Source organism: Heteronotia binoei, chromosome 17 (genome assembly GCF_032191835.1).
Source record: "Heteronotia binoei isolate CCM8104 ecotype False Entrance Well chromosome 17, APGP_CSIRO_Hbin_v1, whole genome shotgun sequence".
NCBI lineage: Eukaryota > Metazoa > Chordata > Lepidosauria > Squamata > Gekkonidae > Heteronotia > Heteronotia binoei.
The window spans coordinates 12,313,027-12,331,689 of record NC_083239.1 but is presented as its reverse complement, the minus strand read 5'-3'; the positions used below and the strand labels follow the sequence as shown (position 1 = coordinate 12,331,689).

Sequence of the window (18,663 nt, the reverse complement as noted above, 5' to 3'; positions counted from 1 at the left end):
CGGAACAGCAAAAGTTCTGTCACATCATACCTCGCATTGTTTAGCCTGGTTTCAGGTCAGAACACTACAACTGTTAGAAAGGACAACCCTAGCTTTTTGCAGTGCAATCCTACGCTGAGCTGAAATCACTGGGCTTAGATTGGAGTAACTCTACAGAGTGTTGCGCTATTGGACTCACACATATAAAAAGCAAAATCTCTTTTATTAAGGAAGCTCAGGTCTCATCAGCTCTGTGTCCCTCCTGTTCTCCCTCCCTCCCCTTCTTTGCTCTTGTTGCTGATTCCATTCTGGCTGATTCCATCCCTTAATCTGTGTCTTCCCTTCTACATTATTCAGATAGTTCTCCTGTCTGCTTTCTTAACTCTTTAATCTTTGGGCCAAACTTTACTTTGCATTTTCCTGGATAGCATCCTCCCTGGGTCTGCCACAATGACTTTTGATCTGATATGCGCTAAAAATTCTGTGCTTGGAACTAAAATCCCAAGATTCAGATTGGGACAATGATGCACACTTTTAGAAGGGGCTTAAAGTCCCCCGCATGTGCTGTTTTCCTAAAATAGCCCCAGGGGCCCAACTATATGCCCTGCTAGGAAAACTTACATGCACTGAGGCCAACAAGCAGATTTCCCCAGCAGGGCAACTCCCTGAAGTCTTCAGGTTAGAAAAATCGGTCCTGTCCTTATTGGAGCTCTGCTGTTCTAGAAAGTGAATTCTGAGCAGGAAACCCACAGTGCAGATCTGATCAAGTTTAGGATTGGTAGATCTCCACATGGGGTGGGTTTTTCCTCAGTTTCTGGGGCTCCAATCTGCCACCAGTTAGCTGGCTTGCAGGGAAGCCCCACCCCCGAACGGCTGCCTCCCATGTCAATCTTGCTGGTGCAATGACATCATGTGGAAGTGACATCATTGCACAGGACATGTTGTGTGGTGTCACTCTAGCATTTTTGGCCAAAACACTATGGTTAGCATAGAGTTTTTGACCAAAATGTTAAAGCGTTGCTGCAAAATGTGCCTGGTACATTGATGTTGCACACAGTGACATTGCTCTGTTCTCTGCACTCCAGAAAGGCTTCCTCCCACTTCCTGCCAGCCGGGTAAGTACTAGGGGTATGCTTTCGGTTTGGACGAACTGAATAGACCACTGAATACCCCCAATTCGGAAGTATACGGCGTCGTATACTCAATATTCGGAAGTATTCAGAAGTCAATGTAAAAGGCGGGAAAGGAGCTTCTGAAGCCTCAGGGAAGCTGCTTGCCTCCTTTCCCGCCTTTGGAAGCCCCAGCAGCCAATCCAAAGCATGCATTTGCAAAATGCATTGCAAATGCATGCTTTGCAGGGCTGTTGTGTAGCTGATGGCTGGGCTAATCCCCCAGCAACATATGCCTAGATTTAATTTTATGGGCTTCTACTAAGAAGTTCGCAACACATGTAGTAATATGGAGATTATCATCTTCTAAAAGGTAGGATAGAATTTTCCTTTTAGTAAATACATTCTGTTGGAGATATTCAGCTAAAAATTGTCTACCTTGTGAGGCCAGGAGAGGACATTCTAAAATAATATGGGATATAGAATCAAGGACTCCTAATTCACATGGGCATAATCTATTTTGGAGAGGTATCTGTCTAAACCTACCATAGAGAACTGTTGATGGGAAGGCATTTAAACGTGCCAATGTAAAAGTCCGACGATGGAATGGGGAGTTTAAAGTAAAAAAATAATCTGGTATCTTCCCATGCCTTTGGGAAGATACCAGTATTCAGAAATATACAGTATTCCGAATATTTTGGCCCCATATATTTCCGAATTCGATTAATTCCAATTTTTTTTTTTTTGCACACCCCTAGTAAGTACACCTGGGAGCTCTATGTGGCAAACCTGGGGAGGATGCAAGGAAATGTAGTCTGGCCCATTGTTCCATATACATTGATATGAGTGCTCTTGGTTCCCTACATACCATCCCCAACCAGAGCCAGCGTAAACTGGTTTGCAGCTTTGCCATCCTTCAACTGAGCAGTGTATGTCCCTTTGTCATCTTCACAAAAGTCCTGGATGATCAGTTCCACAAGGCCCTTTGCTCGGTCAAAATTGATCTTGTGGTCCTAAAGTAAGAAAACAATCAAAATAAGTTATTAGCAAAGGAGGTGCAGTTCGGTTAGGAAACCGCCACATCTTTTGCATTCCAATGTTGCACTTTGTAGAGAGCTTTTTTCTGCAGCAGCTCCTAACTCAGACATTCATAACCCCAAGAGGGTTTTGAGGCAAAGCAATACTACAGTTAGATATTTTTGATCTTGTACCTCTCTACTCCATTCAGAAAGAGCTTGCTTGAGGTGACCTTCAATTGCACCAAAAGGCTACCTGCACTAGGCCCCATTACACAACTTCTGTTTGTAGTTTTTAGGTTCCCTGTGGAAAGGGACTGAGAGATCTTAACATAAGAACATAAGAACATAAGAGAAGCCATGTTAGATCAGGCCAATGGCCCATCCAGTCCAACACTCTGTGTCACACAGTGGCATTTTTTTTGTGTGGCTAATAGCCACTGATGGACCTCTGCTCCATATTTTTATCTAAACCCCTCTTGAAGGTGGCTGTGCTTGTGGCCGCCACCACCTCCTGTGGCAGTGAATTCCACATGTTAATCACCCTTTGGGTGAAGAAGTACTTCCTTTTATCCGTTTTAACCTGTCTGCTCAGCAATTTCATCGAATGCCCATGAGTTCTTGTATTGTGAGAAAGGGAGAAAAGTACTTCTTTCTCTACTTTCTCCATCCCATGCATTATCTTGTAAACCTCTATCATGTCACCCCGCAGTCGACGTTTCTCCAAGCTAAAGAGTCCCAAGCGTTTCAACCTTTCTTCATAGGGAAAGTGTTCCAGCCCTTTAATCATTCTAGTTGCCCTTTTCTGGACTTTCTCCAATGCTATAATATCCTTTTTGAGGTGCGGCGACCAGAACTGCACACAGTACTCCAAATGAGACCTCACCATCGATTTATACAGGGGCATTATGATACTGGCTGATTGGTTTTCAATTCCCTTCCTAATAATTCCCAGCATGGCGTTGGCCTTTTTTATTGCAAACGCACAGTGTCTTGACATTTTCAGTGAGTTATCTACCACGACCCCAAGATTTCTCTCTTGGTCAGTCTCTGCCAGTTCACACCCCATCAACTTGTATTTGTGGCTGGGATTCTTGGCCCCAATGTGCATTACTTTGCACTTGGCCACATTGAACCGCATCTGCCACGTTGACGCCCACTCACCCAGCCTCAACAGATCCCTTTGGAGTTCCTCATAATCCTCTCTGGTTCTCACCACCCTGAACAATTTAGTGTCATCCGCAAACTTGGCCACTTCACTGCTCACTCCCAACTCTAAATCATTTATGAACAAGTTAAAGAGCATGGGACCCAGTACCGAGCCCTGCAGCACCCCACTGCTTACCGTCCTCCACTGCGAAGGCTGCCCATTTATACTCACTCTCTGCTTCCTATTACTCAGCCAGTTTTTGATCCACGACCTGTCCTTTTACTCCATGACTCTCAAGCTTTCTGGAGTTACAACTGATATCCAGACTACAGAAATTAGTTCGCCTAGAGAAAATGGCTTCTTTGGAGAGGGAGCTCTATGGCATCATACCCCACTGAGGTCCCTCCCTACCCCAAACCCCATCCTCCCCAGGCTCCAACCCCAAATCTCTTGAAATTTGGCAATTGTAGGCCCAAGAGCGGATCTCCATTTTCCTAATGAGAGTGTCATAGTGCCATCTTAGGCAGAGTTATATTTTTCTAAGGCCCAAAGGACGCACAGTCACCACAGGGTCTTGCAGACTTATGTCACATGCAACTTCCACATGGGAACTCAGTTTTAAAGAGCCGCAGAGGGCTGATTTGGACCAGGGACTGCAGCAGTGTGAGCAGTGCCATGGAAGGAGTTAGTTTTTCCCATATGAACATATGAAGCTGCCTTATCCTGAATCAGACCCTCAGTCCATCAAAGTCAGCATTGTCTACTCAGACTGGCAGTGGCTCTCCAGGGTCTCAAGCTGAGGTTTTTCAGGTCTATTTGCCTGGACCCTTTTTGTTGGAGATGCCGGAGATTGAACCTGGAACCTTTTAGTTACTAAGCGGATGCTCTTCTACCACTGAGCCACCTCCACACCATAGGAAATAAGGGTGGAATTTGACCCCCTGGTCCAATCTTTTTGAAACTTGGGGGATCTCTGCGAGAGAGGCTCCTGCAGCTACACTAAAAAGTTGGTGCCTCTCCCTCAATCCCCCTCCCCCCAGCCTCCAGACATTACACCTTGTGTTTTGCCATTGACTTCAATGGCTCATAGGGTATAACAGAGCCATGGGTAGGAAACACTTGAATCCATCTCCCGCTCTGTGCCACAGCCCCAATCCAAATCAGCCCTTTGCGGCTCTTTAAAATTAAATACCCTCAAGGAAATCAATGCTGGCATTCTGCTGCCAGTCTCTGTTGGGATTCATTCTGTGGTGAAGTCAGTGGATTTAAAAAAGCGTAACTCTACTTAGCATGGCACTGACAATTACTTCTTCTTTTTTTTGGCATCTCAACCTGACCTGTGACCAACTCAAATGAGAGGGAACTCACTGGAGTGCTCAAAAGCTTCTTCCCATTGAAGATCAAGTCCAACTCTGCCTCCGGGGAGAGCTTCTCAACCTCCAGCCAGAGCCGCACTTCCCCTTTCTCCAGAACCTCGATGTTCCAGCCGGATATCAGCTCGATCACTAGAAAAAAAACACCAGAGGAAGGCAGGATGGGCTGTCAGAATTCCACGGCTGAACGGCAAATGCTCAGCAGGAATGGGTTATGCTCAGTGGACTGACGGGCACTGCAATAATTCGTCTGCACAGTTCTTGCTTCCTCAAGCAATAGGGTCCCCTGGGGCAGCTACTGGAAGGCTCATGGTGTCACAGGGGGTCTTATGATGGTCCTGTGACAAATGCTGATTTACAAACGTGCAAGATGACAAAAGGGTGAATGGGTGGGTGCCTAGTGAGATGTTGGGAGTCTTTCAAAGAAGCATCAGTTTTTCGGTCTTCCTGCCAGGAAGGCTCTACCCCCATGTTCTTTCAAAGCTCCTTGCTAACCAGTTGCAATACTCAGACCTCCCTGCTTGGCTAGAGCATTGGACCAGGATCAAATTCAAACTCTGTCTCTGTTCCGGAAGGTTGCTTGTTGACCTTAGGCCAGTCACACAAGCTCAGCCGAAACTACCTCAGAGTTGTTGCTGTGAGACTACAAGGAAGGCAAGGAGAAATACATGAGCTGGTTTGAGTCCCCACTGTGGGAAAAGGCAGGTTATAAATGAGGCAAGTAAATAAATAACGAAGAAAAAATTGTGGCTCAGCAACAAAAGAATTTAGTATGTGTACTTCTTTAGAAGGAAGAGCTGCTGTCCATGTCTACTAAATTTGACTATCTCCAGTGTGCGGCAGCTTTGAGATTAGGGATGGGATTTGGGCACAGGGTGTGAGAATAAGCATAGAGACAAATACTGGAGTCATACATGCCCCTTTGTTTCTGGCTCAGTTTGGAAAATCCATCTCTGCTTGAAGTGCCTGCTGGGTGGGGCCAGCCCTTCCCCCAGCAGCTCTCCCCTCACAGATTTATACGATCTGGTGGATGGGCCTGACGACATCTCATGGCACATGCTATCAATGTTGAAGCAAGAGTGGAATGTGCATTATTGATACTTCACCTCTGCTTCCATCCACTAGCACAGATTTTGCAAGCATCTTCAGCTGGTTCTGGAACCAGTGCAGGATTAAACCCTGTGGAGGCCCCTAGGCAGTCGAAATCTTGGTCCCGCCCCCTCGCAAATTATCTCAGGGTCTGAGCACCCGCCCCGCCACCCACAGCCCTTCTGCAGCCTGCAGGCAGCTTCTTAAAAGCCCCTTTTACTAAGCTGCAGGGGAGAGGCAAACTTAGCAATGACACCAGCAGCAGCTGCACCAGCCAAATTGGGCAACGAGCAGCTCAGTTGCTGGCTGTGTGTGCACATTGGGAGGGCTGCAAGCAGGGGGGAAAGCCATCCCGGGGCCCCTAAAGGCATGGGGGCCCATAGGCCGGTGCCTATTTGGCCTAATTGTTAATCCGGCCCTGTCTGGAACTTTCAGTAGACCGTCTCGGACTGTTGGTAAGCAATCAGGAATACAAGCAATGACCCTCTCCTCTCTTCCCCCGGCACAATCATATTTCTGTTATGTTTTTAACATAAGAGAAGCCATGTTGGATCAGGCCAACGGCCCATCAAGTCCAACACTCTGTGTCACACAGTGGCAAAAAATGTTATATACACACATACACTGTGGCTAATAGCCACTGATGGACCTGTGCTCCATACACTGTGGCTAATAGCCACTGATGGACCTGTGCTCCATACACTGTGGCTAATAGCCACTGATGGACCTGTGCTCCATATTTTTATCTAAACCCCTCTTGAAGGTGGCTATACTTGTGGCCGCCACCACCTCCTGTGGCAGTGAATTCCACATGTTAATCACCCTTTGGGTGAAGAAGTACTTCCTTTTATCCGTCTTAACCTGTCTGCTCAGCAATTTCATCGAATGCCCACGAGTTCTTGTATTGTGAGAAAGGGAGAAAAGTACTTCTTTCTCTACTTTCTCCATTCCATGCATTATCTTGTAAACCTCTATCATGTCACCCCGCAGTCGACGTTTCTCCAAGCTAAAGAGTCCCAAGCGTTTCAACCTTTCTTCATAGGGAAAGTGCTCCAGCCCTTTAATCATTCTAGTTGCCCTTCTCTGCACCTTTTAAAAGTATCTTAATTGTATTTAGGGTTGCCAATCCCCAGGTGGGGGCAGGGGATCCCCCGGGTTTGGAGGCCCTCCCCCCGCTTCAGGGTCATCAGAAAGCAGGGGGAGGGGAGGGAAATGTCTGCTGGGAACTCTGTTATTCCCTATAGAGATTTATTCCCATAGAAAATATTGGCGAATTGATCAGTGGGTATCTGGGGCTCTGGGGGGGGGGCTGTTTTTTGAGGTAGAGGCACCAAATTTTCAGTACAGCATCTAGCCCCTATTCCCAAAATATCCCCCAAGTTTCAAAACTATTGGACCAGGGGGTCTAATTCTATGAGCCTCAAAAGAAGGTGCCCCTATCCTTCATTATTTCCTATGGAAGGAAGGCATTGAAAAGGTGTGCCGTCCCTTTAAATGTGACGGCCAGAACTCCCTTTGGAGTTCAATTATGCTTGTCACAGCTTTGATCTTGGCTCCACCCCTAATGTCTCCTGGCTCCACCCCCAAAGTCTTCTGGCTCCATCCCCCAAAGTCCCCAGATATTTCTTAAATTGGACTTGGCAACCCTAATTGTATTTGTAAACTACCTTGGCTCTATTTGTTGTGGAAAGGCAGTAAGTAAACGCACTGATAAATCTAATAAGAATAACTTACAGGGATTCCGGATCTCATGGCTGATCTTCCGCAGCTTGTCTAGTTCTGGAAAATGCAAACGGTGGGATCAGGCCTTTGACTGAAATGATTAAATGCACAGTATTCCAGTTCTCTTGCATTGTGTAAAACTGAGCAAAGGGTTTGGGGGAAAGCCCATCCAGTTCATGAGCACTTTTGCTGCTTCAGTGTTGAAGGAAATAAATGCTATGATATCGTTGTGAAGTAGTGAAACTTTGAGGCCCACTTTTGTGAAGTAGTTTTTGTCTAAGAAACAGGAGCGCAAGATATTATCACAGAGTATATTGTGCATGGGATAATGGCCTTGGGTTGAGGTCTTCCCCACAAATCCATTAACTCAAAACAGACTGGTGACAAGAGAGCCAGCTTGGTGTAATGGCTAAAAGTGGTGGACTCTGATCTGGAGAACTGGGTTTAATTCCCCACTCCACATGAAGCCAGCTGGGTTGACCTTGGGTCAGTCACAATTCTCTCAGCTCCACCTACCTCACAGGGTGTCTGTTGTAGGGAGAGGAAGTGAAGGCAATTGTAAGACACTGTAAGAATCCGTTAGGTAGTGAATGGAGGGATATAAAACCAACTCTTCTTCTTAACAGTCCACTGAGCCACATGCAGCTGGCCATACTTTGTGGCGTTTGGACAGGGCTGGTTCTTGGGCCTTAAGCCGGCAGTTGCGTGGGATTTCTTGTGGCTTATATCCATCATTACCTTTGAGAGCCATGCTGTTAAAGGCCAGGTTTGTGGCAATTCCTGAGATGCTGCTGAATGGAGCATCAAAATACCCTGAACCAGTCCTACCAGTCCGGTGTTTGACAAGTTCCCGACATTTTTGCAGCCTCAGGTATGAACTCTGGGCATGGCTAAAAACTCTGTGAGCAAGTAGGGCTGACTGGGAGGCATGATGTGGCCAGCTACAATATCTAACCTTTGCTTTTCCTTGTGCTTCCTGTTGGGCATAAACTTTGGGGGTAACAAGAGGTGCGAGTCAAGAAGTAAGAGCCAAAGAGCTTTCAGCCCTTTACCGTTTTTGCACACAGCTTACCTCGCAGTCACAATCCTGTTCCCTCTGCAGCGTCCAGTCGGATTTCCCAACATCTGCGCCGAAGTTACAGGAAGTGTCGCGGCTTCTGCGTAGCAAACGTAAACTGCTAAAACCCAGTTTACGTTTGCTACTCAAAAGCCACGGCACTTCCTGTAACTCTGGCGCAGATGGTAGGAAATCCAACAGACACTGCGGAGGGAACAGGATTGTGACTGCGAGGTAAGCTGTGTGCAAAAACGGTAGTCTTGTGCCCTGTGGCACTGGACAAGCTGGCCCACTAGATTCAGGACAGACCCAAAAGTCTAACTTGTTTGTATATTTAAGTTATATTCTTTTCTTTATTTGGATTGCATTTTCAATCAGTAAGTCACTTGTGGTCTTTTTACAGAGAGAAGGGGCGCATAAATGAATATTCTAGCTAAATTAAATAACTATTCTAACTTGCAGTCCATTGAAGGCAGCAAAATTGGACCTCCAGCCCCTGATGGACTATCACCCATATCAGGTGGCCACTATTGGCTCAGGGCCACCTTAAAGAACTGTAAGGATGTTGTTTTGAAATGAAAATTATTGAGTGGAGACTTCCCTGGATTTTACTTGAGAGATGTCTGTGTGGATAGAAGAAGAAAACATTTACCAGTCAGCCCGAAGACCTGTTTTCCATGTGACAAAGAAGGCCTCAAGAGATCCCAAGAATGCAATCAATTGTAGGGCTTTGAGGAACCAGTTAGTCAAGTGACTGACCATTGGGTCGGTACAAGGGCAGGAGGAGAATACTGGTGGAAGCCACAGTTTTGGACCCAGTAGTTTGGTAGGAATTTGCATCTGATCATGCTCATGTGTCAGGATCAGCAAGGTTATTGTAAATATGGATTTTTACCTTCTTCAGTCAAAACATGACTAGCAGAAATGTCTTCATCAGTGTCAGTTACTTCTACTGAGTAGGTTCCCAGATCTCTTTCAGTACCATACTTCAGGATGAGCTTAGATCTAAAGAAGAAAAAGAAGAAACACACCAATTAAGGTGTATTTGCAGCACAGACTTAATGTAGTCAGGTTGGTGTATATTTATTTATTTTAAAGATTATATGATGTATACTATATTCTCCTGAATCTGCTAAGGATTATGCATCGGGGTATGTGTGTGTATGCAGAATGTTGGAATAGTTGCAGAATGCAACTTCCTGAGAATAACTTTCATTTGTAATGCAAATTTCTACTCTTTATGGCCTAAATGCTTAATTAAAATCAGACAGGCAGCTGAATATTTCCAGTGACTGAAGACAAGGTGGGGCATAGAGTTTCAAGTGTCCTTGCTGCTAGCAGAACCAAAGTAAGCTATTCAAACTAGCAACCAATGTGTGATAATTTATGCAAAACAATAAATTATGCAAATATGCTCGATTTTCATAATTCACACGAGTTTCAGAACCCAGATTTTCCTGCAGAACTTGGTTAGGTGGACCATATAATTGCTGTTTTCTGTAGTGCAGGGACCACAAAGAGCACGGAATTCCCTCTCCTTAAGGAATCCTGGAAACTGTAGTTTTGTGGAGGTGGGGATAGAGAATATCCAATAAACAATATAAGAACATAAGAGAAGCCACACAGTGTCACACAGTGGCCAAAAAAATTATATACACACACACACACATATATACATATATATACACACTGTGGCTAATAGCCACTGATGGACCTCTGCTCCATATTTTTATCTAACCCCCTCTTGAAGCTGGCTATGCTTGTAGCCGCCACCACCTCCTGTGGCAGTGAATTCCACATGATAATCACCCTTTGGGTGAAGAAGGACCTCCTTTTATCCGTTCTAACTCGACTGCTCAGCAATTTCATCGAATGCCCACGAGTTCTTGCATTGTGAGAAAAGGACTTCTTTCTCTACTTTCTCCATCCCATGCATAATCTTGTAAACCTCTATCATGTCACCCCACAGTCGACATTTCTCCAAGCTAAAGAGCCCCAAGCGTTTTAACGTTTCTTCTTCAGCTACCATTCCCAGGATTCCCTGGTGATATTATAGCACATATAAGAAGCAGGGGTAGTTTTGTAGAAAAATAGGTGGTGGAGCTCATCCAGGGATTGTTATGCAGCTGCACCTACTATTCAATGGACAAGGTGGGAAGGAGGAGGTGGAACTCTCAGAAAGGTTCAGGAGCTGCACTCCTGTGAGCTCCCACTGAATCCGAGGTCTGATAAGAAGTATATATAATATACACTATACTTATGCAATACAGCCATAACCTTGATGTTCTCTCTAATGTCATAGTCTCATCAGAATATGTTGTGTGTAACTTTGGAAAGGCTTCCCTTGCAAACCCTTTCCACATAGGTTGCCATAAAGATTCGGATCCCTTGCCTATTCTTCTAATTCTCTTTCACTGCAATCACATGTATTAGGGTTGCCAACTCTCACTTGGGAAATACCTGGAGATTTGGTGGTACTTCCCAAGAGAGCAGCATTTTGTCCAGGGGAACTGACTGTCATCTGGAGATCAGTTATAATTCCAGGAGATCTCCACACACACACCCTGGAAGTTGACAGCCCTAACATGAGTACACTCAATGAATTGCTACAGTTTCCTGGAATCTGAGAACACAGAAGATCAATGTGTCTTTATGCTGCCTGGCTATTATGCGGCATGAGTGGAATCTTTCTCAGGAAATTGTTCATGCTCAGACACCATCTAAAATTCTAATCACCTCAAACTGTGATATTTTTAAAAAAATATATGTAACGTAAAACCATTGTGCCATGTTAGAAACTGACTAATGTTAAGGGATATGCTTCACTTAGGGTGTTCATAATTTTGTTGGCCCTGTTCCTGGGTCTTTAGCAACCTGATTTATTTTTTCCTGATGTGGAGGTGTAAAGGCCTATTATGCATGCAGTGCTTACTGCAGGTTTTTCAAGCAGTCAAGCCTTTAAGTTTGACTCTGGATTCTGCCTTATGCACCTGCAGCTATAACCATTTTTTTTTTGCAGTTTTATTAAATTGGGGGTGGGAATATCACTGGTGATGTGTAGAGTGGTGTCCAAAGTTTTTTTTGTTAAATGTAATTGCCATATCACAGCTGTGCAGCAGTGACACAAGTGAGCACCTTCCATTTAAATCCTTGTAGTTCAGTTCCTTGAATGAAAGGAAGCCCAAAGGAGCCCCGTGGTGCAGAGTGGTAAAGCTGCAGTACTGCAGTCCGAACTCTCTGCTTATGACCTGAGTTTGATCCCAGCAGAAGCTGGGTTCAGGTAGCTGGCTCCAGGTTGACTCAGCCTTCCATCCTTCTGAGGTCAGTAAAATGAGTACCCAGCTTGCTGGGGGGAAAGTGTAGATGACTGGGGAAAGCAATGGCAAACCACCCCATAAAAAGTCTGCCGTGAAAACGTCGTGATGCGACATCACCCCAGAGTCGAAAACAACTGGTGCTTGCACAGGGGACTACCTTGACCTTTAGTTTGGTTCCTTGAATGAAAGGAAGCACAAAGGAAGCAGGCAAAGGAAGAAAATCGTTGCGAAACTGATAAAACTGTTTTTGAAACTGACTACAACAGCTGCAAAGCCCCCTTTTCCCTATTGCCAATCTCTAGGGGACTCTGCTGAGTTACTGGCCACTGTGAAAAATGGAAAAGTGTCACCTCCCTCCACCGTCCTCCTCCTTCATTGCCATACAAGCCAATGCTGAATTATTTCCCTGTCAGTTTTAATGTTTTAAATAAGTATCCACCAAAGGCAAAAGAGAGCATAGTAATGCCCAGTTGACATACACCCATGGGCAGGAAGCTGGAGAGAGAGAAGGGAGAAGAGGGGAGATTCCCTCATTGCCATGCCAACTGCAGACATTTCAAGTGATTAATGACCAAAGCAGAGAAACACATCCACTAGACCCTGGAGACAGAGGTGGGAGTGGGATGAATAAGGGATCTGTGGGGACACTGAGATGGGAGGAGGGGAAAATGCTTTTTGAACAACTTGACTAGCCCCTTCCACATGTGTGTGCACATATGCACACACAGACACACACACACACAGACGCTGAGCATTGGCTGTGACTGCCACACCTACTGCTGGGCTTGATCCGTGGCACATGACCTGATGCTTTCAGAAAACCCAGGGAAATGGTGACCAGAAAGCAAACTGAGCACTGAAGGGAGGAAAACCAATGCAAAACAAAAAAGAAAACCCAACAGACATGCACAGTAAGAATGAGGGGAAACACCCATGCGTAATGGGCCAAAATGTTGGGAGGAAACTCCACCTGCTTAATTTCTGCATATGGCTTCTGTTAAAGGCAGTGGAGCAGAGACAGCAAAAACGAGAGCAACTCTTGCTTCACACCAAAGGCTTACTTATCATCCTTGTCAACAATTTCAACCCTGTCGGGTTTCGGAGGTCCTTCATAATCCTTGGACCAGATAAACTCTGAGGTATCAACTACTTCAGGAGCTTCAAAGGCCAGATAGATGAATCCTTCCTCGTCTACCCCGACTTCAATTTCTTTGGTGCCTGCAAAATATATTTTCACAGTTTTATCCTACCCTTCCTTCGAGGAGCTCCAAGTGACACACTTCATTCTCCCCTCCTCCATTTTATCGTCACAGCAACCCTGTGAGTTAGGTTCAACTGAAGAGTGCGTGGTTGCCCAAGGTCACCTAGTGAGCTTCATGTCCAATTCAGGACTTGAACTTAGGCCTTGCCAAGTCCAGTCCAGTACCACTGACTCGAAACAGAGAATTCTGCGGCTACACGGAGAAGAAAATAACTTTTATCCAAATTTAATGAGGTCCAAAAGGACCTCCCTACTCAGAGATGCAGGCCTTTGTTATGAAATCGAGAAACGAAAAGGACAAAAGAATAGAACTGTTAAGAGAGACAAAGTTCACTTACACATGAGTTAGCTGCCTTGGACCAATGCTCTTGGGAAGCAGGTTTTCCCCTCCATTTCTCCACAGCATCATGTTGCTTTCATGCACCCCCTGGGCTTTTTCTCCAGTCCTGCTCAAACCCGGTTTGCTGTGATCTTTTGCTAAAGGTTACACCAAATCAGGGATAGCTGCCATGTGGGACGGGAAAGTCTAGATTTCCCCTGTCCCTGCCACACAGCAGCCATTTCCCTTTCATGGTGCCCACTCTCTTCTTCATGCCCATACTCTCTCTCTCTCTGTGTGGAGCTTTTTGAATTAAAAGATTGGTAACTGACATATCAAAATACCAATATACTGTTACACGTCAAGGGTCCCCAATGTTTTTGAGCCTGCAGGGACCTTTGGAATTCTGAAACAGAATTGAAACAGGGTGGAGGATACAACCAGAAAACCAGAAGGTTTTGGTTCTGACCTTCAAGGCCTTGAATGGTCGGGGACCGATGTATCTATGGGACTGCCTCCTTTGCTATGTCCCTGGAAGAGCATTACACACTACTGGTCAAATCTGCTGATGATCCTTGGCCCTAAAGAGGTCTGGCTGCCCTTGACGAGGTGGAACTCTCAGTGACCTGGTGGAACTCTCTGCCAGATGGCACCAGATCACTGCAAGACCTTCTACAGTTCCGCAGGGCCTGTAAGGCAGAGACGATCTGTCAGGCCTTTGATTAAGGACAGTGACAGTTGCTGAGCTGGTACCCTTCTCCTGCTCCCCTTGGATCCTCCCCAATGCAATGTCCAGCAATTTGGACCAGAAGAATTTTAGCAGGATGTCACTGGGTTTTTAGTTACCTGCTTTTATTGGTTTAATGTATGTATTTATTATATACTGTTGTACATCACCCACAGCCCAGCACTAGCTGGGATGGGGTGATCCATCAAATTGAATAAATCAAATCAAAACAGCTGCAGCAGGAGATGGAGCCAGGCACAAAATGCCAGGAAGTAACGCTAACAGGAACTCTTCAACATTTGGGGAAGAAGCTCTGTTTAACGGGATGCTCTTTAAAATGAAAATATTGTCTCAAAATATTTCCTTGCAGACGCACAGCCTACCTTCAGTCATGCAGCGATGATCCTTCTGCTGCAGTGACAGCTGTTGCTGAAGCAACTTCGCAGCCAATCAGTTCTCCAGTGACCAAGAAGTAGGCTTCCCAACCCTCCCGCCCTGGCGGGGGACCCCAGGATTTCCACCCTCTTCCCCCGCTCCCCCAAAAAACGGAAGCAGGGGGAGGGGGTGGAAACGGCGCCGGGGAGCATGGCCAGCCGCCGCATCCCGGAGCCGGCGAGGCCGCCGCGCTGCTGCTGCCCCCTCCCCACCCACCGCAGGTGCTCCTCCGAGATGAGCCCAGGCTGAGCCCATCTCAGAGGAGCAGCCAAGAGGCGGCAGCAGCGCAGGGGAGGGCGAGGCAGGCCAGGAGCATGGCGAGCCGCGAATCCGGGCCCTTCTAGGACCCGGACTCGCGACTCGCCACGCCCCCGGCCCGCCTCCACCCTCCCCTCCGCTTCCACCCCAGAGGCAGAGCGGGCGAGGCGGCAGCGGCGCGGCGGCCTCTTCTCTGCTTCCCGTGGCTGCTCCTTCGAGATGGGCTCAGGGTGAGCCCATCTCGGAGGAGCAGCCACAGTGAGCGGAGAAGAGGCCGCCGCGTCACTGCCGCCTCTTCTCCGCTCGCCGTGGCTACTCCTCCGAGATGGGCTCAGCCTGAGCCCATCTCGGAGGAGCAACCACGGCGAGCAGAGATGAGGCGTCAGCTGCGCAGGGGCGGCTCGCCGTTTCCCCCCCTCCCCCTAGCTCCACCCCATTGTCTCCTGGCTCCACCCCCAAAGTCTCCTGGCTCCACCCCCAAAGTCCCCAGATATTTTGGGGGTTGGACTTGGGAACCCTACCAAGAACTCTCCACAGTCATGACTGGTCACAAGCCCAGATACCCCACCTGGTCCACCCATTTTCTAAGAACACATGGCAGGCACCAGGAAAGCTATCAGCAGGTGCCACAGTGCCCATGGGCACCAAGCTGGGGATCCTTGCTCTATGTCTATTACTGTTTTAAAATAAAAAAATACCTTGAAGAAAAGCCTCAGTTAGATGGGGGTGGGAGTGGCCCCCACAGGGACAGGGATAGAAAATGTGTGGGAAGCCCAGTAGCCTCCTTGTTCCATCGGCAGCCACCGCAACAACAGGACTTCTACAGAAAAACGTCACCAGGGAGACAGAGAAAGAGAGCAATGTAGGAAGCCAATAGCTTACCTGGTTTGGTTTTCACAACCACAGGATCTGAGGGGACAGATGGTGGGCCAATCCCAGCCTTGTTCTGTGCCCGCACTCGGAAAAGGAAGCACTTTCCAGTCTCCAGATCAGATAGCTGTTGGGAGAACATATAATATAATGGGCAAGAGTAGAAATGGCCCCAGGTGCAGAGCCAGGTGTGTGCAGGGAGGGATGGTATTCCACACCTTCCCATCCCACATTTTACCCAAACCTGCTTTTTAGGAAATATAATACTGAAGCAGGACTGGGAAAAGTCACTGCGAAGCTTGGGGGAACCCAGAATAGAGGTCAGGCAGGCAGTGATGTTGAATGGAATCCCCCAGAAGAACTACTGCAGCAAGGAGGGAAGTCTGTACAGAAGTAATTCCGCTGCCCTGCTTTAGCACTGCAAAATTATCTGAATTCAAAGATACAGAAAATGTAGCAGAGACCTTCATATGGGTGTTGGATATTGGTTGCTTATTCAGTTGCTCCCATGTGTCAGATCCTTCCTCACATATCTCCACAAAGTAGCCAGTGACAGGGCCTGCTCCAGTATACAAAGGAGGCTCCCAGTGAAGCATCAGAGTTGTGTCCCTCACTTCAGTACACCTCACGTCATAGGGAGGGCCTGTTCGAAAGATGCGGGGGGGGGGGGAAGAGACCACAAACCTTAAAAGGCTCGATATGCATTTTGATTTCAGTCCCTCCCAGATAAACGCCCCTGTATTCCTAGAATTTAAGAGACTGGCCCAGCTCAAATGGGCTATCTTACTCTGTCCTGCCTTATCCAAATAAAAGAGAAAGACCTAGGGTTGCCAATCCCCAGGTGGGGGCACGGGATCCCCCGGTTTGGAGACCCTCCCCCCGCTTCAGGGTCGTCAGAAAGCGGGGGGAGGGGAGGGAAATGTCTGCTGGGAACTCTGTTATTCCCTATGGAGATTTATTCCCATAGAAAATCATGGAGAATTGATCTGCGGGTATCTGGGGCTCTGGGGGGGCCCCTGTTTTTTGGTGTAGAGGCACCAAATTTTCAGTATAGCATCTAGTGCCTCTCCCCAAGATACCCCCCCAAGTTTCAAAAAGATTGGACCAGGGGGTCCAATTCTATGAGCCCCAAAAGAAGGTGCCCCTATCCTTCATTATTTCCTGTGGAAGGAAGGAATTGAAAAGGTGTGCCGTTCCTTTAAATGTGATGGCCAAAACTCCCTTGGACATTTTAGGTGACAAGTGCCCAGGCTTGGTTCCTAAGCCTTGCTTCCACTTGTGTTCAGGGCTGGCTTCAGGGAGTCTGGCACCCGAGGCGAGGCTCCCCCTCCCACCTCCTTCCTTCTCCCCCCCTCCCTCCCCCCTGGTGAAAGCAAGGGCGAGTGCCACGGTGGTGGTGCAGCATGGCTCCTGTGCCACCTGGCTGCTGTTGCTCAGCCTCTCGGCTCTGTGCTTCTGGAAGCTTCTGGAAGCACAGACCTGGGAGTCTGAGCAAAGGAGCCATGCTGTGCCGCTGCGCTTGCCTATTTCCCTCACTGAGGTGGGGGGGGGGAAGGGCCCCAATTGGCACTCCCCCGGGGCCATGCCTCATGGACAGGCTGGCCCTGCTTGTGCTGCACCCATTTCCCATGGTCAAGGCTGTCCTCTGTTGCAGTATGCATTCCTCGACACTAGGAGCTTCCATCTGCAAAAGACCAGCAGATGTACATGTGAGGGGATGGAGTGCCAGAGATTGCTGACTTTTAACTGGCCATGCAAGGCCTCATCTGTCCACGGTATACTCACCTGGCTCGGGCATTGTCCACTCCTCACATTTGAAAAGGTCACTGGGCTCTGAAACCTTCCCAACCCCAACCACATTCATAGCATAACCACGGAACTCATAGAAAAGCCCCTGGTTCAGGTTGGTGACCTAAAGAACAAAAAGAGAAAGACAGCTTTTCCAAATACGTGTCTAGCAGAGGAATCCTAAGTGGAGTTGCAGCCTTTTAAGCTCACTGACTTCAATCCAAAGTACATCTACACGCTTCCAAGCTCATTGAAGGTTGTGACTCTGCTTAGGGTTGAACTGGAAAAGTGGAGGCACCCATTCTCAGGGGCATGTTCACCTCTGCAAGCTGCAATATGGTGAACGGTGAGAATAGCCACCAAGGGATAATTAGAAGAAGAAGATATTGGATTTGTATCCCGCCCTCCACTCTGAAGAGTCTCAGAGCGGCTCACAATCTCCTTTCCCTTCCTCCCCCACAACAGACACCCTGTGAGGTGGGTGGGGCTGGAGAGGGCTCTCACAGCAGCTGCCCTTTCAAGGACAGAGTCTTAGAGCGGCTCACAATCTCCTTTACCTTCCTCCCCTACAACAGACACCCTGTGAGGTGGGTGGGGCTGGAGAGGGCTCTCACAGCAGCTGCCCTTTCAAGGACAACCTCTGCCAGAGCTATGGCTGACCCAAAACCATGCCAGCAGGTGCAAGTGGAGGAGTGGGGAATCAAACCCAGTTCTCCCAGATAAGAGTCCGCACACTTAACCACTACACCAAACTGGCAATTAGTATTGCTGCAAAGGATTTGTGTCTTTTTGAAACAAGTGCAAGAAAAGGGTGCTACAAGGAACATTTCCCCAGAGCAGTTTTGGAAACTAGACCATTATTCTTAAACAATTTTTCCTTTAAAAGTGAAATGGACGACACCAGAAGCCACTTGTTAGCTCGGCTTGTCTATTTCACCGCTCTGTTGATTTTTAAAGAACTTGACCTAAAGCTGCTACAGTTTGGAAACAGAAAAACAGTCAACTGATCCCCTATGGGGATATCTCCCAGGCCATTACTATGCTTAGTTATTATTCTACCCATGCTGGATTGGGGTAACATTGTGGCAGTGGGAAGGAGGAAATGATGTGTTGCTTGTTAACTACAGAAAATGACAAACGCTAAAGCTACAAGTGAGGAAATGAGCTGGCTGTTTCTTGTCTCTAGATACAAA

The 18,663-nt window shown here is 47.3% G+C and overlaps 1 protein-coding gene across 1 annotated transcript in view; it reads right to left on the bottom strand.

The window, feature by feature from the left end:
- Positions 1-18,663, bottom strand: part of MYOM3 (myomesin 3) — an 82,604-nt gene that overhangs the window by 18,748 nt on the left and 45,193 nt on the right. Inside the window, exons 19-26 of the mRNA XM_060258344.1 lie at positions 17,468-17,594; positions 16,147-16,325; positions 15,695-15,809; positions 12,874-13,030; positions 9,391-9,500; positions 7,451-7,495; positions 4,623-4,759; positions 1,957-2,101 (exon numbers count right to left, since the gene is read on the bottom strand). Of these exons, the coding sequence (XP_060114327.1) occupies positions 1,957-2,101; positions 4,623-4,759; positions 7,451-7,495; positions 9,391-9,500; positions 12,874-13,030; positions 15,695-15,809; positions 16,147-16,325; positions 17,468-17,594 (1,015 nt within the window). The remainder of the gene's footprint in view (positions 1-1,956; positions 2,102-4,622; positions 4,760-7,450; positions 7,496-9,390; positions 9,501-12,873; positions 13,031-15,694; positions 15,810-16,146; positions 16,326-17,467; positions 17,595-18,663) is intronic.